The sequence below is a fragment of the Carassius auratus genome, chromosome 6, assembly GCF_003368295.1.
Source record: "Carassius auratus strain Wakin chromosome 6, ASM336829v1, whole genome shotgun sequence".
In the NCBI taxonomy this organism is placed as follows: Eukaryota; Metazoa; Chordata; class Actinopteri; order Cypriniformes; family Cyprinidae; genus Carassius; species Carassius auratus.
Genome location: NC_039248.1, coordinates 7,571,447 through 7,595,301, shown reverse-complemented (window position 1 = coordinate 7,595,301; position 23,855 = coordinate 7,571,447). Strand labels below are relative to the sequence as shown.

The window sequence follows — 23,855 nt, the reverse complement described above, 5'->3', positions numbered from 1 at the left end:
TTAGACTTTTTTAAGGACCCATATGAACCTTTGGATGTTTTGAATTTATTTATTAATTTATTTTTCTCTACCCACTGCCTCTGATGAGTAATCAGCCACATCACACATGTTACCAGGAACTATGTTCCCAGGAGCCAAGATGGGAGCATCCAGATCACATACCTCTGAGAGGCACTGCAATTGCTGGGCAACTGCCATTAAAATGAATGGGAGTGTTAATGGAAAGCTTTCTTCAGGCGTTATAGCCTTGGTCAGTACATATGAAATATGTACAAAAGTGTTGTGTAATTATTCAAACTTATATCATCTACTGTATAGCTAGCCTGTGTTTGTGTATTTGAGTGACGTGTGTCTGTGTTTAACATATGTTTGCTTGTGACCTGCATGTGTCTGAACAGATAATTATGTACATCTGTGGTAATCTTACAGGAAGACAGAAATCAACCTAGCTACATTAATCTTTTACCCTTAGATAACCATTTTCTTTGACAGACAAAGTGTTATATAGTTTTTCATCAGTACAGGATCAAGAGCATGATGATGTGATATGCATCTGAAACATTTATACTTTTATCATTTTTTTGTTAATGCATCAGTTTTGATATGTATCTGTCATCTCCCATTTCCTTGTCAAACTGCAGCTCATTTTCATTACACAGTTGTTCTTCATTTTTATTGAAAGGACAGGAAAGAGAAGCTTAACCTAAGGTTTAATCTAAAGGTCAGGAAAAGTGCTTCTGTACTACAAAAAACCTTCATACAATGCTATCCTCGCTTTTGTATTGAACGTAAAAGCTATGTTGCTCCAGTAGCCTATTAAATAAAATACTAAACAAACAAATTTGGCATTATGATAAAAACTCATGCATGAGGTATAAACATTGAATCAGGTTAAGCTTTGCTGCAAAAGAGTGGGTATGAAAAACAACATGACTGACTCTCATGTAAGATACAAAGAGATGGATGTGAGATGCATATTTCATGAGTAATCTGCTAACTGGATAGAGGAAACGTGTGAATGTATTCCAGTCAAAAGAAGAGAGAAAGAAAGTCCAAGAGTGAGATTAAGAAAGAGCGTGTGACAGAGCGTGTGTGTGCGCTTACATTAATTCTTTCTGACAGCATACTTACGTGTAGTCTTTAATTGTGCCCGCGGCAAAGCTTGTTATTGTTACTGAGTGATTTTTCTTTCGGGTGTTTGTGAAGGTGCTGCTGACGATAAATACCTATCACAACACAAATGTCTCACTGCAAACCTCAAACTGCATAACATTGCTTCAGCATCTGAGACCCAAACTGTCTTATTTTTTGAGTCCTAAGAATAATTCTTTACTTACACTATTAAAGATTTAAGCTATTAAGGTCCCAAAAGGAGGCACAGCAATGCCATTGAGAAGCCATTTGGTTCCTCAAAGAGACTTTCAGTGAATAGTTTTTTTTTTGATGGATGTTAAAGGTTCTTCATGGAACCAGTGTATTCTGTGCTGTTTCCTCAGAAACATATCTTAAGATTCTTATATAACCAAAGCACTATATTCAATGTAAACACTGCCTTATCTTTTGTACTATTTATTGTATGCTGTTTTTGAACATGTTTTCGTAATACACCATAGATTTTTACAAGTTTTTGAAATACTGTCTTCATGGTTGAGACAAGTTAATTGGCTAAATGTAGTTTTTTAAAGCATGCAGAAGTGAACACAGGAGACATATGGACTCTGTGTGTGTGTGTTACTAACAGGACACCAATGTTACCAGCAGATCTGCCTCAGGCGTTCTCTTTCATCTGTGATTTCCTGTTTCTAATGAACTCCTCACATTTATTAACACAGCATCACATTCCTAGCTCTTTATTACAAGCTGTTGTTTTTTTTTCATTCATTTTCATTTTTTTCACTGTAGTCCAACTAAATTGTTTAGAGAATTTTTTCACTCCTTAACAAATTATGCAAATAAATTATAATACTTTTAAAAGGTTACAAGCGAGTCAGGGTTATATTATTACATGACTGAAAAATTCAAACCCAAACCAATCAGACACTGCTATTTTTAAAGCATTAATTCATTTTATCCATAAAATCTTTTTTAATTACATTTAAATTATGGGCTTGGGACACAATGCACATCAGAAAGAAAAAGAAGAAGAAAAAAAAAGACATAAAACTGTTTCTTATCTTTGCAACACAAATTAAGATATTATTAATGAAACCTAAGTGATTTATGTCCCTCCATTGAAAGTCCATTAAACCAAAACATAGCATGTAAAAGATCATAAAATAAAACTATATGAGAATGAGATGAGATTTGTTCTCGTGCATCAAGCAAGTACAGTTGAGCTTCTGTTTATCATATTTGATGTATGTGCATTAATGATTGTTTATAGGTAAATAAAAGCCTTAACTAAACATTTTCATCATAATAAGTGATCATATCCCTTCAAAAGACTTGGATTTATCACTTGATTCATATGGATTACTTTTATGATGTCAGAATGTTGGTGGAATTGACTTGGAGGGACAGAAATCTCTCAGGTTTCATTAAAAACTTTTTTATTTGTGTTTTGAAGATATACAAAAGTCTAATGGTTAGGAATAACATGAGGGTGAGTAATTAATTATAGAAATTTATGTTGATACTTAAGTTATCTTAAATTAATTTCAACATAAAATTACATTTTGTCATGAGTGAATAAAATGAAAAAATAAAAATACAGTTTACAGTACAAAGTCCTAAATGCATTTTTTATTTTATCTGAATGAATATTAGAAGGATATTGTTAATTAATTAAAACATTTACTTCAACCATTATGCCATACAAACATCACAACATTTTGAAATTGTACAGCACTTGTTCACAGATCCTCCTAAAACAGATAAACAAACACACACATGAATGTACACATATCCACAGCCTCAGGTTTTCTGCTCCAGTGATCTGAACAACTGTAATGAAAAATGGTAGTTCCTTTCCGTGTTCTCTAAAACCCTCCACAGACACAGATATGTTCACCAGCTGCTTGACTGGCCACAGATTTGTGGAGACAGACACATTATTGAGCCCTGCGATTCTAAAAAGTATCTATCTTTCTCTCTTTCCCCTGCCTATAACATATACAAGTCACGAGGATGCAACCCAAACGAAAGCATTCATCACCATTCACAGCCTCAATTGGATGCACTCTGAGGTACAGACCCAATTTACCATGATGAAAATGAATGTGGATGTGCAGTTATAGTTTAGATTTGTAAATGTTCATGGCAATGCAGTTCTGCAGTGTAAGTGGAGTTGGGTTTTCAATCACATGATTTGCATAAATGTCTAAGGCGTATCTAATTAATTAAAGACAATTATATTAATTATTGATCTTAGTGCTGCGTTCAACACCATAGATCATGACATACTCATAGATCGATTACAAACCTATACAGGTATTCAGGGGCAGGCTCTAAAATGTTTTGGATCCTACCTGTCCGATCACTACCATTTTGTTTATTAAAGTGGAGAGTCATCTCATTTATCATCAGTAAAATATGGAGTGCCACAAGGATCCGTCCTAGGTCCCCTTCTATTTTCAATATACATGTTGCCCCTTGGTAATATTATTAGAAAATACGGGATTAGTTTCCACTGTTATGCTGATGATACTCAGCTATATATCTCAACGAGACCAGATGAAACTTCTAAATTATCTAAGCTAACAGAGTGTCTTAAAAATGTAAACGATTGGATGAACAATAATTTTCTCTTATTAAATTCGGATAAAACAGAGATATTAATTATTGGACCAAAAACCAGTACACAGAATCTTGTAGATTACAATTTGCAACTAGACGGGTATACTGTTACTTCCTCTACAGTCAAAAATCTGGGTGTTATATTAGACAGCAATTTGTCTTTTGAAAATCATATTTCCCATGTTACAAAAACTGCATTCTTCCACCTTAGAAACATTGTCAAGCTTCGAAACATGTTACCTGTTTCTGATGCAGAAAAGCTAGTTCATGCATTCATGACCTCTAGACTGGACTATTGTAATGCACTTTAAGGTGGTTTTCCTGCATCTTCAATAAACAAGCTACATGTAATCCAAAATGCAGCAGCTAGAGTCCTTACCAGTTCAAGAAAATATAATCATACTACCCCAATTTTACAGTCTCTGCACTGGCTACATATTAAGTTCCATATCAGTTACAAATTATCATTACTTACCTATTAGGCCCTAACTAGCCTTAGACCACGTTACAATCCATGGACCCCAGATGATTCTAACACTGAATCAACAAACAGAACAAACAAATATTGCTACAAGTGTGACTGCATCATATAAAAATTGCTGTTAATAGTGTTCATCGTCTGGCTGACTACGACTTGTATTCATTTTTTTCTGAAAAATCCTGTCATAAGCGCACAAACTGTTAGTCACCACTTATAAGCTACTACTAAATATTGTAGAAATGTAATTTTCTGTAAAGTTTCTTTGTAACGATTTGTATTGTAAACAAGCGCTATACAAATAAACTACAATTGAAAACTTGAATTGAATTAATTAATGAAAACTACTAAAGCTTGAACGTCCGAGGAGAGCAACACACAGTATACTGGAGGTGAACAGACTTGAGATTTTGTCACAAATAGGCAGGCAATTGTACGTGCACACTGCCTTTCTTAGTACAATTCACAAAAAAAAAAAAAAAAGTTTTTATTTGTAGCTAATTCTTTAAAGCAAACCAGTAATCAATTGCAGCAAACAACTGCAGCACAATTCTTCTGGCCCAATTCTGCTTGAGTGGGCTATCTGTCAATCATATCTGTCCATCATACACACCATCTGTAAAGCATGTATGTGTCTGAGAATATCTGCAGGAATATGTGTGTGTTTGCTTCGCTTCAGGTTGGCTAACATTGACCTGTTTCATTTTCCACCAGTGTGTGTATGTTTAGAGCTGAAGGTCATATGGAATCTGTTCCATCGCTCTCTCGACCTCATGCTGGGGTTAATCAATGCACAACATCACACTTAATGATCGCTTGATTGATCCCCTGCTGAGGTTAGAACCTCTCTGTCTCTCTGTCATCCTGACTCACACATCACGTTGTGTTTAGCACCGCATCTGCTAACCTTATATACACAGCGTGTGCTTCATACATTATAGCACAACACAGACAATGCCTCTAATGTGTTTCTTTAATAATTAATGTGCATGATGCTGAAGGTTGTTTTGGTATTTATTTGGTATTTTTTTATTTATTTACTACTGTTTAAAAGTTTGACCTTGGTAAGATTTTTTAATGTTTTGCTTACCAATGCTGCATTTATTTTTTTTATTTTTTAACCAAAAATACAGTAGAAACAGTACTATTGTGAAATGTGGAAACACTTAAAAGGAGTTTTAATGCATTTTGTACAAATTGTATAATCTCATTAATTATTGTACAGTTAAGACATTATAACACTTATCAATTCATTGTAACACTATCCATTTAATCTGATATAATTATTTACAACAAAATATTTTGTATTAAAACGCACATTATGAATAATTATAATGCATTATATATATATATATGTGTTTGTGTGTGTGTGTGTGTGAATCTGAAATCTATTTAGAAAATGTAGCATGTCAAATCTGCATTTTAAAAAGCATTCAGTGTAACATTATCCTTCAGAATAGTTTTTAACACTGATTTGGTGCTCAAGATACAAATCAATATTTAAAAAAGGCTGTGCTGCTTAATATTTTGTGAAAACTTCAGTTCTCTCACAATTATTTGATAAACAGAAAGTTTACAAGAATGGTCTTTTCTTGAAATAGAACATTTAGTAGTATTATAAATGTCTTTATTGTCACATAATCAATTTAATGCATGACTGCTGAATAAAAGTATTAATGTTTTTTATAAAACAATATATGAATAAAAACTCAGACTTTTGAACTGTGTACCTTCTTTTTATTAAATTATACACACGCTGGGTTAAATACAACCCAATTCCTGGGTTTGTCCAGTGTAAGTAAAAAAAAATTAAGAAATGTATTGGCAAAATAGACAAAGTGGAATGTCTAATTCAAAACCCTGATTTAATACTAAGGTAAAGGAAAGATCGGTAACACAATAATTTAGGGACCAAAATTCATTTTTAACTAGTTGTTTATTAGCATTATTAACACATTTGCTGTTTATTAGTACTTATATATCACTTATTCTGCAAGACAGTATTCTATTTCCCTAATCCTACAAAATACCTAACCTTAACAACTACTGAACTACTAATAAGCAGCAAATTAGGAGTTTATTGAGGTAAAAGTCACGGTTAATGATTTGTTAATAGTGAGAATTGGACCTTAAAGTGTGACGAAAGATAATTTTCATTTCAACTTGTCATGTGGACAATAGAGTGCACACAAACAGCACTCACTTTTGTTTATTAACAATCATGATCTCCCATAGACAAATTATAATGAGACTATGCAAAACCCTGATGGATTCTCATAACTTAATAACAATAAGTGTCTCAAACTGAGTCTAAACAACCCATAATCAAAATGTGATTATATCTGTCTGATTGTTAATGAGTGTGTGTGTGTGTGTGTTTGTGTGTGTGTGTGTGTGTGTGTGTGTGTGTGTGTGTGTGTGTGTGTTGTTTACTCCTCTCATGGCAGGATAGAATCTCTCTGCATGTTCCTGTCCTAGAACTGAATGTTTTGAAAGTGTGCTCTCCTTTTGCCTTGGGCAGTTTAAGACATCCTGGAACTCAGAGACAGATGTTGCATCAGAGCTGGAGGGCTTGTCTTTACCTCATTTTTTTTACTACTCAGAAACAGGCAGGTGTTGACAGAAATGCTGCTTAGTCTTTTTAGATTGAATAAAATTTGGAGACATTGTTTGACCTGTTTCTTTTTATTTACTGTAGACTCTGTTTAGATATGTTTACTTGCGGTCTGAATCAAGAGATTTGTCAATCTGCAAATGGAAAGATGGCGAGATGTACAAAGACACCTCAGTGTCCCACTTTGAAAGCACCTGGATCACATTCCCTCTCTTTTACTGACTTGTCTGTCGCTCTCTCTCTCTCTTCCTGTCCTTATAATGACCTCTCACTGGGACAGCTTGCCATTACTCACATATCTGTCTTGTGTTTGTTGTGTATTTTTTGGCCTTGTTTTCCTGAGCACAAAGATAAGCAATCATCTCATCTGTCAGTCTCAGCCCTCAAACCTTTCATTAAAGAGATAATGTCCCATCGATTGACATAAAGGTTAGACCTAACAAAGTGTCAGTTACATCTCAATGTTTATTACACACACAGAATGCCATAGTGCAGGCCAGAAACAGTAAAAATTCTGCACATGTATTGTCCTGTCTGTTGGGACCAACCAATCGGGACATTGCACTGACATCACAGAGAAATCAGCCTAGAGTCAAAAGAAATGTCAGCACTTCTGTCCTGTCGCTGAGAGGAGGGGGAATGAGATATGGACAGAGCACATGAATCACATCTGAGACTTTTACATATAAGACCATAAAATCTCCACATTTACTGCTGCATGCATGGAAGATAACAAAAAAAGAGAGCTCTGTATTGCTTCAATTCCTTCTAGTGAATCACATGCTCATGTCTGAACATTAAAACTGTCTGAATTTGTTTTGATTTAAAAATGATTTCCTTCAGCAATTTAAAACCTGTCTGAACAAGAGCGTTTTCCACCACATATCAGGAAACAGATCAAAGCACCCGATGACAGTGTGGAATCTTTTGTGTTTTTGTCGTGCATAATGCGTCTGCTTGGTGACAGGTCATTTCTGTATAATTATGACAGCGGTGGTTGGTTACGGCCATTTGGGTGACAGAGGGAGTCAGCATACCGCAGCACCCGAACTGCCATATCTGTGATATAATGGGTTATTTACACTGATATCTGGGGAGGGGGGGGGGTATATAAAAAAAAGGGGATGAGAAACAGAGCAAAAAGAAAACAGATAAAAACAAAGTCAATGGAAAAAGAGAGAAAACAACAGTACACTATATAAAAAAAGAACAATTTGATGTTCATGGAAGTGAACTGACAACAACTGGCTTTTTAGTATACTTTATTGACTTCATCAATGACTTATTTTTTTATTTTTTTAATGTTTCCTTTATGCACTACCTTCAAATGTATGAGGCCAGTAGATTTTATTAAGTAATTTGATGAAAAATACATAACTAAAAGTAAATTTGTATTTTCATAAAATTGAATTTATGAATACATTTGCAATTTATTCATGTGATGGCAAAGCTGATTTTTTTTTTTTGCAGCCATTATTCCATTCTTCAGTGTCTCATGGTCCACCAGAAATCATTTTAATACATAAGAATTAATTGATTTTAACATTTTGTTTTCGTTTTTTTTTTTTTTTTTTGGAAACACATACATTTTTCTTCTGGATTTGTTGAAGAATAAAATGTTTAAAATAACAGCATTTAAACAAAATATAAATCTTTTTTTTAAACATTATACGTAAATCTTATTGACAATAAACTTCTGAGGTGTAAATTAAAGGACATAAGAGACTCTAAGTAATCTACTATGTTTGTTGGTTTAATCAAGAAGAAGAAAAACTACATGAATATATAATTAATCAATAAAAATTTAAATATTCAGTTAAGTCTTTGGTTATTTTATCAACATTATTTATAGTTCTAAGAATCACTGTAAAAAAAGAGGCATTTTCATAGAGAACAATGAAACTGAGGCAAACCAGCCACAGGACTATTTGATGAATTATTCTTATCACAATAAACAAATATGGACCGAGCAAAGATAATTTAATTAAAATGTTTCTGACCCTAGCAGATTCCTTGCAATTGAAAGAAATGTTTCCCATAAATCACCCATCCTGATTTTTCATGAAATGACAGCATGTTGGTTTATTAACAAGCAATAATAACAACATGTTCTACAATAAGAAGATTAATATTTAATCCAATTCTATGTACTGCTTTTTCATATCTCCGTAGTTACATGTCTTCTCTGATATATTTGACATTGACAGTTTTGGCGAATAAACAGATGAGTGTGATTGTGTGATATTTATTTAACGAGTATGACATATTGTGCTGTCATTACAGTTTTTTTTTTTTTTTTTTCGTGTGTGTGTGGTTAAATGCTTGCACATGCTTCATCAAACAAGCAATCAGGATTGAGGAGCAGAAAATTCGTTCAGTCAGTTAGTTTGCGCATTCACACTATTTACACAGAGAATGTCAATAAACCACTTTAGATGCCACACACAAACAAATGTCAATCCATCGATGAGTCTTGAAAAACATAAAAAGTCACGTGTTCATTTTCGTCAATATTCCATAAAAATGTCAATTTGCCAAAAAAGGCTTGAACATTGTACTACAGAATAAAATCTCTGGACCCCTCAGATAATGAAAGATGATTAGACGTTAATGAGATGCCAAGTGAAAGTGACTGTATTAATAAAAGTGAAGTGATTTACTTTTATCTCAAGCACTCTTTGATGGAGATGTGATTAGTGTTTTAAATCATCTTAAAGCAGTAGTAGAGTTCATCAGATCTCTCTCACACACTTGCTTAGTATCTATCAATCCATCTCTTTCTCTCATCCTCTTGATGCCCCTCAATTTGCATGTTGCTGAGTAATGGGAAACGTTGCATTCATACTAAAGCAACTTCAAACACGCAATTGATTTTAGAGCAAGCCCAGAATGTAATCTCTAAATCCTGTTGCTATACTGAGTTTGCCTTTGAAGTTGTCACGAACGAAGAGAACCATCTAGGAGGAATCATCATAATTCCAAAGACCAAAACAGAGGGAAAGGACAGGATCCGGGATTCACTGCTGCCCTACTGCAACTGGGACAATCATACAGCAGTAAAAAATCCAAATGAATACATTTTCTAATTTCATCCCTAGAGCTATAATCATAGAACTGTGTGTTTTTGCTATGATATGTTTCCACGACTGTGCTCGCAAGGAGATTAAAAGCAATGACCATAATGTGATTTCAATTATGTTATTTAAAGTCATAAGGTGTGCATTTTGCTATACTGACCTGCATTTAACCTTCTGAAGATACATCTCCTTATAATCTGCCCATTTTCATCATCTCTATCTCATTGTTTCATATTTATCATTTCTATCTCAAATAACTTTTAGCATCCAGAACTTCATTATTCTCATTCTCCGTTAGAGAAGAGATAAATTAAATCATTTTAAGAGAATTTTGGTTTGTTTTTGAAATTAAGATTTTTAAATTGCTTTTTTATTTTCTTACCAAGGCTGCATTTATATGATAAAAAAATAGTTATAACAGTACTACTGTGAAATATAACAATGTACAATAAACGGTTTTATATTTGAATATATTCTAAAATTGGAATTGTGGGTAAGTGTGATAAAAAAAATAAATAAAAATAAATAACACGATTATTTAGCACGGATGCATTATTTTGATCAAAAGTAACAGTAAAGACATTTATAATGATACTCTCTCTCTCTCTCTCTCTCTCTCTCTCTCTCTCTCTATATATATATATATATATATATATATATATATATATATATATATATATTATACAAAAATGTATTGAACATTTTATTCATCAAAGAATCCTAAAAAAAAATGTATCACAGTTTCCACAAAAATATGAATCCACAAAAATAGTAATAATTAGTTAAGCACCAATATTAAATGAGCACCAAATCAACATATTCTAAAGGATTATATGACACTGAAGACTAAAGTAATGGCTCAAAAAAATAATAATAATAACAATAATAAAACAAAAGCAGCTTTGCCATTACAGGAATAATCTGCAATAAAAAATATATTCAAATATTTACATTAAATTCACATTAAATATTTTCATTGTAATAAAGTTTCACAATATTGAAGTATTTTTCATCAAATTAACTTTTACAAATCGTAATTATTCCGAACCTTTGGCTGGCAAAAATGCTTGTTAGAAATCATTAATGTTTATTAGTGGCAAGATACCAAGATATTATTTATAGTATTTCAAACAAGTAGCCCTTGAGATTGTTTTATCGCTTGAGGAAGCCCTCAAAAAGGTTGGAGACCCCTGCTCTAGAGAGTAAGAACTGGGTCTGAAAACCAGCTGAGATCAGTGTCTCCCTCACAGGCGTAATGCAAAAATAACTCAGTAATGCAATAAGCTTGTCTCAGGGACTTAATGATATCACAGATCCTGCTGGGCCAATCAGAGCCACAATGAGTCAAAACACCAATCATCTACCACATCAGTGATTTGATTCTACATAGCTTGATATTCCCTATAAGAATCAATATAAGTATAGAGCGCTCAGTGTGCATAAACAATGTGTAGATTACACACCACACCAGGCATCATCTGAGTGAATAACTGGGAAATAAGCACCTGAAAGCTTGCTGTTTCACTTCACTTTCTGTCTTAAATTATGCACACATGCACTGTACTCTGAACACATTGTTTTTTGTGTGTATGTTTTTTTTATATATAAAATACAATGTATGAATATTTCATGAGTTATTCTCTGCTGTTTTTAAAAACAAAATCTGTTGCAAATTGAAACACAGAAGTACAATAAACACATTGATTTATTAATATATTGATATATTTATGATTTATAATCTAAAATTTCTAACATTTCTAAAATGTCCATCATACTAAGACATACTAGAACATATTCAGTCACAGTACTTCATGCCGAACAAACAGGAGTGAACAAAACTCCTATTCAGTCAGAAATCAACAAGACGTTCACATGCGTGCAAACACTTTCACCCATCAGTAGCTGCAAAATCAAACAACGATTTCAAGTTATGAAAAAAAGTGAAAGAAAGCTGCACAAACTAGTGATATGAAAGGAAGTCTATAAATGAAAGTTTTTAAATGAATGGCGTGACCCTCAAGCATTTAACGCTTGTTGTGTGCAATGGGAATTGTGTCAAATGGATGTGACACACAAATGCTAATTGTTTGAGTTCTGTCTGAGGAGGATCCAGGGAGATGTAGCTGCTACTAACTTTTATCTGCTTACTTTTGGGACTTTTAGTTGACTTCAGCAGAAGGTTCATACAGTATATAATATTATATCATATATATCAGAAATGTTTCCAATTTGTGGTCATAGAATAAAAATATGATTAAAAATTCAAAAATATTTGTGACTTTCTATTAATTCTGTACAGTCACTGAAAACTGTCTGATTTCCCAGAGGTTAACATAGGCACTATCGTGTGATTAATTGTACAACAAACATTTTTTTCTTATTATCATTATTTTTCTTTATTTTTTGTTGGTGCCAATAGCCTTATGGGCACCTCACTGTCAATTAGCAGCTTTGTGCTTTGGCTCATGGACCTTTCCCCGATCCCTCTAATTTTCTCTCTCTAATTTTCCTTACCATCTGTGCCATCATAATAAAGGTGAAAATGAATCTTTTAAAAAAAAATTGCTCTTGAGATTTCAATTCAAGGCAGTCCCTTTTTTGTTCCTTGATGAATCAGTGTTTTGAATAAATCAGTTGAACATATTATTCAGTGCCTCACTCAAAGACAGTCCTTTGTCACCACCTACTGGTGTAATGACATAACCTGATTACTTGTGACACAAGCAGTGAAAGTCAAGTCTGTAGGACAAATCAGGTTAGTATGGAAGCCCATTTCTGCTACATAAGAAAACAATTAATTCAAATTTATGACTCACTAATTAAAATTATGACTTTGCAAGTCGGAATTGACTTAATGACTATAAACAGATTGGTCTCAGAAAAGTGTTCTATAATGATAAACGTGACATTTTGAAAAAAGTTAATTTGGCTTAAAACAGTTTTGCAGAACAAGTTCAACACACACCTTATTAATAAATTTTCATTACTGCATTCACATGATTATTTCAATGCTTCCCTTAAATTCCTTAAATGCTTAGTCAGGAAGCAAATTGCACAGTAGCCTTTATGGTTGGAGAACCATAGGTCAAAGAAAAATAATAATAAATAAACACTTTTGTCCATTGTTAGATGCTAGTTTAACTATGCTATGGCATGATATGACATATACATTTCTGTAAGCCAATATAAAAAAGAGAGCTTTAAAAGAATTATGTGTCACACCACGGGGGTAGCCATCATTTCAGAAGTGACAGAAATGTCAAATACGATAATTTTATTTATGTAGGCTTTGTATTATTATTATTATTATTATTATTATTATTATTATTATTATTATTATTTGTTTATTTATTATTATTATTATTATTTTATTATCTCTTACTTTGCATTTGCTGTAAGAAATCAAATACACTTCTGGAAAATAATCAATTATTTGAAATCTTTTTTTTCTAATGGCAATTTTATGATGTTATGTCAAATCATGCCAGTTAGCACTGCATCATTCATGCAGTGACAGAAAACAAACCCGATGTCTGTTTGTTATAGCAACGATGCTATTTTCATGCATCTGATTATCAAATAAATATCACACTCTAATGTCAAGGTTGTTGTTAATGCTGTGGTTATTTTAACAGTTTCCTTTGTACATTCGGTTCAACGACATTGTTAAATCGAATTTATCATTCAATGGAACGGTGCATATGGTTTAGACACTTACATGTTTTATCCGTCCATGCAATAAATGCGCAACCTTTGACAGTTCGACTGCTCAGGTAATGCATCAGCATGACCGAGAGCCATTGACAAACTACAGAAAAGTAAACCTACTACAATCTAGCATTACAGGCCACGAGTACTAAGGGGAGATAACACATCACCTGCTCAAAAAATTTTCATTGAGATGAACGGAGCACGAGCACAATCCTGTGACATTCACAGGCGGTAAATGGTGCAGCGTGTGAAGGATATATGCGAGGCACGAACATTGTTCAAGGTCTCAATTAATTCCAGCTTGTAGTAATTTAATATGTGTTTTAAAAGCATTGAATTGCTATAGATATCAAGATTCATTCAATTCTTAGCGTTTTAAATAGATTACTGGAATCGTCTGGAATCGACAATTCATGATTCAAAAGACCATGTCCAGGATTGATGCGTATGTTGTCAGGGTTTGTAATCTATGCATTGATAAAATGAGTGAATTGTTACACCCCTCATAAATTAATATAGATTTATTCTTGGTAAAACTGCAAAGTATTTCAGTAAAGGGCTATGGGTTGTTTTCTCCTGCCAAAAAAACCCCGACAGTAGCTAGGCTGAATTGGGCGTGGTCACTTTAAGAGACAATGCGTCCAATATAATGATACAAATTAGATTTCTTTCTCAACTGTTTACTTTCACTTAACACATAATTTACCATTTTTGTGAGAATACATGCAAAGGTATTGTGATATAATTTTGTATGTAAGTAAATTTTGACTTATGACTAATTTAGTCTTTTTGAAGTCATAATTTTGACTTTTCATCTTATAATTTCGACTTTTGAAGTCATAATTAAGACTTAAAACATTATTTTGACTTTTTATCTTATAATTTCGCCTTTTCAAGACATAATTTCGAAGTTTTATCTCATAATTTCGATTTAGTCATTATCATATTTAGTCATATTTTTTACTTTTTAAGGCAAAAGGGCTTCCATAGGTTAGAGTATTGAACGTATATTTGTACCTACAGTGAAATGTAAATACAATTAGTCCTTTTTTGTTGTGCAATTTAGTGTCACATTTTCACATTTCTAAGTTGCTATTATAATTAGAATCTCCAAAATACAAAGCACTTTGTAGTTGAACAGTAAATCTGTTCATCTTAAAATATGCTTGTACCGTAATTCTTTATTGTTTTAATTCACATAGCAGATCCACTTTGAGAGGAGAATGAAACTAATTTATGAAAATAAATTACTGCAATAATGTCCTATGTCAGTCATTCAAAACTATACAAAAATCTCAAATGGCATTTGTGTCGAGTTTAAAAAGAAATCATGATTATCTATTATTTTTCTAAAACAAAGCTGATTTGGCAACCTTGCTATGTGAAACTCATAACTATTCAAAAATCAAAACATCACAGAACATTTTGATAAACCTCTGCCAAATAAAAACATGTAAAAAAAAAAACAGCAAAGCATTAAAGTCAGAAAAAAATAGCAGTCATACACAGTTCACTTTCGTGACGTTAATCGGAAGAAATGATTCACATTCCCTGGACTTAGACCAGAAGCCCTCAATTACTCCTCCATGTGAAAACCTGTTTCTGAGATGAGAAATAAAACAAATGAATTTAAGTCAAATCTGTTTCTTGGGTGGGAAAATGAAGGAAATGAAACATTATCTCAGTTTGATGTCTCATGTTTGAACTAACTGAACTGTAAAAGCTCTGTGAAAGCCAAAGAGTTTGTTAACATCACCCACTGCGTACACATTAGTCATCCGCAGTCTGAGACTACTGCTGACATATCTGCTGCTGGGAGATTTGGTTGTTTTCTTTTCTCTTTTTTCCTTAAAACTACATTAGAGATAAAGTCATATATTTAAGATGAAACATAGATGAATGGAGAAAGTCAGAGAAGAGAGGAAAGAATGTGTGCAGTGAAGTAACTGTTTATGGTATATCACATCAGATCTGTAAGTTATTCGTTTCTGTGTGAAAAAAAAAAAAACTTTTATGTTCATGCATGTAATGAGATTTTTGTTGAATGCAAGAGAATCTTGCTTTAAATTTATGGTCAGCATAAGTGTTTCAGTGGCGAGTGAGTGAGTGATTAACTAAATCCAGTGAGTGGCAGGAAGGAGCCATCCATTGCTATCTCAGTGGCAGGGAGCTCTGATGAATGTTTCATGTGAGCTTCACTAATCTATGCAACTCTATTGTGGAAAATCAAGCATGCAAAATCATTACCGAGCTAAAGGATGGAGGGAAAAGGAAGAACTGATCCACTGACCTCCGCTGGGCTTGTTTATTCTTGTTCCCCCAAGGTCGTTGTGTGGTCATTATTTACAGAAATGATTACTGCTGACTTTCTTGTATGCCAAAAATAGTAATTACATTTATCTCTGACAACTGGGATGTTGCAACCTTCGCACCTGAACCACTGGCTCCTTAAAAAAATCTCGACCGGTCTGATTTGAATGGAAATAGAATGGAAATGCAAATTGGAAGTGTTTTCTGACTGGCACTGTATAAGCAAACTGGTTTACATTTAATGCATTTTGAATATTGGATGAATAATGTCATATCATTATAAAACATCTAATTATTGTTGAGTGCATGAAAATTAGATCTGTATTTGAATGGGGAAATTATGTTACAAGTTTTCATTTCTCTCCTAGTTAAAGGGGAAACTACAGATGTACAGAGCTACTGACAGACATGAAAAAAAAACTGGTGGCATTTTATTATACAAGAATATTCACACTTATGCAAAGAAATGTCCTTATATATTGGCTTCCATGCATTCAATTATTTAATGTATATAAAAAATATATGATATTAAGAGACGATATTACAATATATTGAGAAATACATCAGGACCTGCCACTTTTTAAATACTTAAAATAAAAACAATGTTTTCGTCTATACTGTAATGTATATAATTTTGTATTCAGTAATGCATGTAATAAAATCTATACCATTCGTATATACATATTTATGATATATGTACTATATGTATTTACATACATGTATGTGCAACATATATAACTATGAGGGAAATTAATGTGGTGTGTGTGCGTATACAACACTTTTCCATCCAATTGTCCAAAAAAAACTGACATATACCTTACTATTTTTTTTTCAGTATAGACACATTTTAATTGGCTACATCACATATATATTTATGTATGAAATGTTTAATTATGTAAACAATAAACTGACATGAGTAAATTTATATGTACTCTATCTAAACGCGTGTTAACTCATGAAAGAGAAAGCGAGGAAAAATGAAGTGCAAGTTTGTCTTCATTGTGATATATTTACATACATGGTCCATGCAAATATTGCAGTACATAAGTACATAGTACATATGTTTTGTAAGGGCAGGAGCATTAGTGTCACAAGAGGTTTACTATAGATTTATGGTTGATTGTTTGGAAAATGAAAAATAGTTTTTGACATAAATATGTATTTAAGATGCAATTTGAATCAAAAATATAAAAATCATTATATTAATGTCTATTGTTATTATTATTTAATGCACCTGAAAATTACTTGTTTAGCTTTAAGTGGCAAAAATAAATCCTGTTTAGTTATAAGGTGTTCATTGATTTTAAATAGCATGATGGTCATTCTTTAAAAGTGCCAGGTGGACTGCATAAGGTTGGATAACACACATTCATTTTTCTATTTTTTTTAGTGAGGGTGTCAACAAAGAGTGCATGCACAGTTTGTCACGCTTAAGCCTTAACAGCAGTCTATTTTTGTCACTGAAAAAAAATTTTTTATAGGCTTTTTAATCGGTTCATTCTAAGAGATGGACAACCAGACAAGTGTAATTTTTGTGCAAAAGCCATAAAAAGGGTCATTACGAATCTCCGAAGAAAGGAGAACAGATAGATCAACTTGTAACTTACAGAGCATTTAGCTTGTAGAGAAGTCTATCTCACATCTCAGCTTTAGATGGCTGAAAAAAATGAAGGCACATTTATTCAGCACTAGATCATTCAGTAAATAAACAGATACAAAAACTACCCAGATAACAATAATTTATGTCAAAACTGGCTTACATCTGGCACATCTGGTAAGACTTTTGACAACAACATTATTCTCAAGAACTGTTTGACTTCAGAGGAAAAGGATGATCCAATACTGTGTAGAAACCATCAATTATTGTTCTTTCTTTTTTACATGACAGTCATGTACATTTTAAAATAGATAGGCTGTCATAGCTAATTCCAGTAATGGCACAACAATCTGAGCAAATGATTGTATTGACGACAAAGAAGATTTTTATGTTCAGTTTTTCTCACACAGAACTTCTTTCCATTTTAAAGCACAAATTTACAGACACTAAAATTCATTTTGACAGAATGCAGTTATGACCTAATTTTTAAATAAAAAAATACTATAGCAGCACTATTTCATCTCTTTGCAATGAGATATCTACAGATGAATTACTGCATCAAGCACCCTCAAAATCCGCAGACTTTGATACTCTAACATCCTGCTGCAATGTCAGAAAATAACAAGGGTTTTATGTCAAAACTATGATGTGTTAACCTCCCAGGTACTGTATTAAATGTGTTTCGGCACTACTACATGACCTGTTGACAAAACAGGAAATCATAACTGAGCAACAAAGGAGCTTAATAAGGATGGTTCAAGATCTGAAGACATCAGAGAGATCACAGCTGCTCGTGACTTCTTAGATGAAAAAGCATGAAACGTTAAACTAAACAGAATGTAAACAGAACAACCATTCCATAACACTGAAAACTAACTAACAATCACCAGATGTGAGTAAAAATTGGCTTTGGTCATTGGAAAACACAGCAACTGGCAGCAGCTATTGCAACATAATAAAGGGTTTAAATCCCAATGTGCAAGCAAGTCTGGTGACCATTAAATTTGTTCAGATTTATCTAAATGAGTAAATCAAGCCAAAGAAATACAAACATTTTTTTTTCATTATAAAGGGGCAATATAAAAAATAATAATAATGCAATATAAAAAAAATTAAAAAATCTTATATAACATTAATATAATGATTAAAATCCACTTAAAGGTTAATACTCCCAAAGATTTTTTCTAAATGCAAGCTTATTTAAAATACTATAGATCTGAGGAATAGGATGTTAGTCTCTTGAGTATAGCTCTCTAAGTGCAAATAGGAAATACTTTGATAAGCGCAGGTTACAATGTCAATCACTGAAAAACAGTCTGTCAGCAATATGCACAAAACTGCAGCAATTTGGAATGCGCATGTCCATATAAAAAGAGAAACCAGGAATTCTGATAATTCCCGGGTCATAGGGCACAATGAAAATTTATACATACTGGGAAACTAATTTGTGAACAGGATAATAAAGTAAATCACCTGCCTAAGCCTTCACTGCTGAATCCCATGAAATCACACAGTAAATGATTATATTTTAAAACTCTACATAAGAAACCAAGACTAAACAGAGAAGAGAAGAGAAAAGGAGTAAATTAGTTATATGAGGAGGGCTCTCTAGAGAGAGCTGATATCCTTGACAGAAGTCTCATGATCTATATCACAGATATCTCTCGCATCTACTCCTGTTTAGACTGATAGCAAGAGCCCTAAGAGGAAATTACTTGAGAAATACAACAACAACAGCAAAACGAAAGATAATTACGCCAAAGTGAAAGCAAAAAAATTTCAACGTAAGGGAAGGAACTTTCTTCAGAGAGTTGAGCGCATGTCTCCTCAAGGATGACTGGGCTAATGCAGGAATCATGTCGCTTGTCCCTCTCCTGAATTTTTCATCCATTCTCTGGCCAAAATAAGACTCAGCATCAGATGGGACAGACTATGATGTAACAGGAAAAGAAAAGGATGTAGAAAGCGGGGAGAGAGAAATGCGGCAGATCTCGAACTGAGATGGCATATAACGGCATCGTTCTACTGTCTGTTGCCCCAGCATGGGTGTTAGACACAGATGGATGGGGCTTAATTTCCTCTTTCCAAAGAAAAAGGTTTAGCTGTTAGTTGTCTCTAAGACTGAAAGAGGAATTATAACATTTTGCTCAGAGTCACCAAACAAAGAGGTGCATGCAAAGATAAGATTTTCAAGCCAAACAAATGATCCTGGTTGCCAATCATAGCCTGTGCTACTCACCACACTGAAATCTTCGCTCGAGCAGTTCTGCCCACTGAAGTTGCAACTCTTCAGCATGTCTTCCAGCTGGTGGCCAGTCCTCTGGAAAATGTCTAGCATGTCTGGCGGTGGGTACTGGAGCTCACTTGGCCGGTGTCCTTTCCGGCTCTTGGGCGGCAGGCCGGTGAGGTTCGCCAAGTGGTAGATGTCCGCGTCGGTGAGGGCTGAGAAGCGGAATCGGTTGACGTTGCAGACCGTGACCGCCGGGAAGGTGAGCTCCCGGCGGGTTTCTTCCCTCATAGCTGCGAGGTGGGGTCGCTCTAGATAAGTCGCCGTGCTCCGTGTCGCCTGGTACAGGAAGAGACCAAGCGAAGCCAACAGTGCCAGTCCCCAGAGGGTCTGTCTGAAGCCCAAGCGCCCTGAGGTCCCCAACACCCGAGCCAGACCATGCAGCGAAGAGGAGCTTGCGAAGGACGCCAGGTCAGCCATGCCTCCTTTTTGCGGAAGGCCAGCTAGCATAACAGTTCCGCCTCTTTCTGTCGAGGCCCCCTTGGCTTCATCACCTTCAGCAAACTTGATTTTACAAACAAATTCAATGGGCATGTGGTTGGCCGGGGCTGTCCTTTACAAATGACTCTGATCCCTCCTGCTGATCTCTCCCTGAGCCTTTGCTCTTTTTCGTTTCACCAGCTATATTCTACCACGCTGTGGCTGTTAGAACATTTTTTTTCCTAAATCTTCTTTCTCTGAGGTTGATATTCTCTCCCGGACCCAGCTACGTTCCTATTTATAACAAGTATTTCTCTTTTCAGTTTCACCTTTATCAGCTCTGCGTTCCTCACTTCATCTCTGTGTCATTCTTCCAATACTATTTCTTCACTTACTTTTTCTACTCTGTCCATCAGACTCTCCTACCTCCGCACTTTTCCTTCAGATTCCCATCTCTCTCTTCTTCTCTTCCATCCTTTGCTTCCACTCTCTCCTTCTTTTCTCCTTGGTTTGTGCTGTGGTCTGCTGCTGTTTGAGGAGCAGTGTGCAGATGGTGAGAGGAGGTGCTTCGTTCGCCGTGTCAGTGCCCCAGGATGTGCCACAGCCGTAGACTCCAGAGAGAGTAGAGGTATGAGCTGGAGACTATGAGAGAAAGCTGAGAGAGACACATACACACACACGCATACACACACATGTGAGTTCCACAGCTCTCCTCAGCTGCTCGCTGACGGCTGACGTAGCTGCTGCCCAAACTCCTCTCGCACACTCAGGGAAAGAGAGCGAGAGAGCGATGGAGAGAGTAAGGGAACCGGAGAGACCTCTGATTCCTGCCACATATTCTGTCCTCTCTACATGCCATACAAGAAAGAGGAGGGGAAGAGAGAGAAGTGGAAGAAGTGATATTTAATATTACATGAGCAGAGAAGGCAGGGGTTATTTCCCCTTCAGTGAAAAAGAGCTGTCCCAACCCACACTAGAGCTTTTATTTCTCTCACAGCAGTAGGTTGTTACATCCACTTACAGTGGTCACTCACTGTCTCCACCATGACACTCTATTTCTTCCACTGTGTGTGCTCTTTCTTTATCTTTCTTTTAATCAGCAGGTGTGAATGGGACTGCATTGTAGGTAAAATGGCGTGCAAGAATCTGCTAAAAACAGAAAAAACATCAAATTTGGTACTGTACATCCTTCATGGTTTAAAGACAGCTCACTCTGCAAATTTTTTGCACAAATAAGGCTCACAACATGGTTTGTGAAAACGCAATATAAATAAAAGTTGACTTAATCCATGCTTTCCAGCAAGGAATTGGAAGATCTGTGTACAATTATTTTAGTCACTATATAATATTATATTCATGCTTGTGAACTGTTAATTCCATGAATCCGATATATCAACCTACAATGATTTGCAAACATTTGTATGTCTCTAAATTTCTTCATATGTAAAAGTTACATTATAACTGCTGTTAATATATTCATTTAAATGTCTGAAAATGTATGGCAGCTAGAACACGCATATGAATGCCTAATGATAACACAGAAACAGCGCAGTATGTAAAATATTTCTTTACTTTAGGAGATAACTTTTCCATGTTTTACCATTTTTTAAATCCCAGTTTATCATTATGGGTTTATAAAAAATCAGTTTGTGTACACATTCATTTCTACTAGTTTGTATGTACTTGGCATAGAGTGCTGCAGCAATAACGTCAAAACCCAGAACCCAAATTGTGGTTGCACTTTATTTTACAGTACATGTACTTATAGTGTACTTACAGTGTATTTATATAAGAAAGTTCTGGTAATACAAGGTAACTACATGGGGTAAGGTTAGGTTTAGGGGTAGGTTCAGGGTTAGTAACTAGTTATTACATAGTTATTGTAATTACTATAATAAGTGCATAGTATGTACATGGGGAACAGGACTGTAAAAATCTGTTTTCATATGTAGTTACTTATTAAAAAAATACATTTAAAATAAATAAATAAATAAGCATAACTGCATCAGAATTTGTGTTTTCAGTATGATTGTGTGTAATTTAGAGCATTTTTTTTTGTCAAGTTACCACAAACCTTGTTTTATTTAGAAATTAAAAAACCCATTATAAAAACCCATAGGAAAATCACTAGGGAACCCATGGTGAATAAGTCTTCTGGGTTTTGATGTAACGGTTGCAGCTCTCTGTTGTGTACTATAAATATTTTTGCTTCTCATGACAAATTGCTTGCAATGTTCCTCATTTAGAAGTTGCTTTTGCATCTGCTATATAAACAAATGTGGATGTATGTATCAAATGAAATTATACGCTGACTGTGTTTTATCTGTTTTTGTATGTCTGCATTTACGTTCGTGCATGCACATGAGTCAGTCTTCCAAAGTTGCATTTATTCCCAAGTTGTCTATTCCACTCTCCCCATGCATGCTGTAGCCGAGGTGTTGTTTGTGCTGTTGTGTTAGAGAGTAACAATGTGAGACTAATGGTGGTGTTAATGAAGACTGAGAACACTGTAACGAGTGTGAGGCGACTCCTGAAGATCAATCTCCCTCCCTGTCGGAAAAAAAAAAAAGACTGACAGACCATTGATTAGATAGATGCGAGAACAAGTGATTAAGGAGTTGTGTGATCACACACAAACAAATGCACTCAACCATACCAAAGCACAGCTGCACACATTAGATATGCATACCACAAAAAGAAATGCAATAATTATCAATAGTTTTTTACACTCAAAGATGTCCAACAAAAAAAAAAAAGAAATTATAAGAGAGAAAAGGAGAGATAAACAGTAAAGAACCATGAGGATGCTTTCTATGTATATGAAATATAACACTGCGCTTAGAAAAGTGCTTTTAAACATTGGAGACACGTCATCCATCATCTAAAGGAAAATGCTTTGTGCGATATGTATTATATACAATTCTGTACTACAACAAAACTGCCTACCTGACTTTTCTACTGAACAAATGCATCCATCTCAACAGAGAAAGCATTAGATAATCGGAGGCCGCCGGGGTCTACTTTCTGATGACCAACTATTCAAAGGCAGCTCTGAGTTTTGAACAGAATTGGTCCTGTGAATCAAAGTAATTAAGTCTGACAGACTTTCATTCAAAGAAAAACACTGAGGTGGACCTTGGGAGTGAATTTTTGAGGACATTTTGATCACGTCCCAATTTTGTTTAGTCTGAACATTTGAATAACTCTTGGCGAGTTTTCTTAAAAAAAAAAAAAAAAAAGGCTGAGTAGCAGCCTGTCTAACACACTCAAGACGTTTCAAAGCGTCAGTGGTGACGGACCTGAAGTCTGAAAGTCCATCTTATATTCATGAAGAGATCTGAGAGCAAAAGAGAAGTGGTCCCATCAATTATCCTCACTGAGGGGAATGCTACGTGTTGAGCTGCAGCATACAAACACGCAAAGATGTGTAAGGAGTAACAAAGTCTTGACTCACTAGGCGAATCTTTGAGTCTCACCAACCGTCTCATGAATTATTAATCTCCCCCCAGGAAGCAATGCTGACAGTGATCCACGCCTCCTCCCTCAACAAACACGTAATCATACACATTCTCAGCTTGAGAAAGATTTAAGGTGAAAGTAAGTGCTGCTTCACTTCTCCTTGGCGC

The 23,855-nt window shown here is 34.6% G+C and overlaps 1 protein-coding gene across 1 annotated transcript in view; it reads right to left on the bottom strand.

Moving 5' to 3' along the window:
* The window catches only part of asic4b (acid-sensing (proton-gated) ion channel family member 4b), a 41,929-nt gene extending 20,538 nt beyond the window's left edge, over nt 1-21,391 (bottom strand). Inside the window, exon 1 of the mRNA XM_026259314.1 lies at nt 19,762-21,391. Within this exon, the coding sequence (XP_026115099.1) occupies nt 19,762-20,343 (582 nt within the window). The 5' untranslated portion in view covers nt 20,344-21,391. The remainder of the gene's footprint in view (nt 1-19,761) is intronic.
* Nucleotides 21,392-23,855: the final 2,464 nt, after the last annotated feature.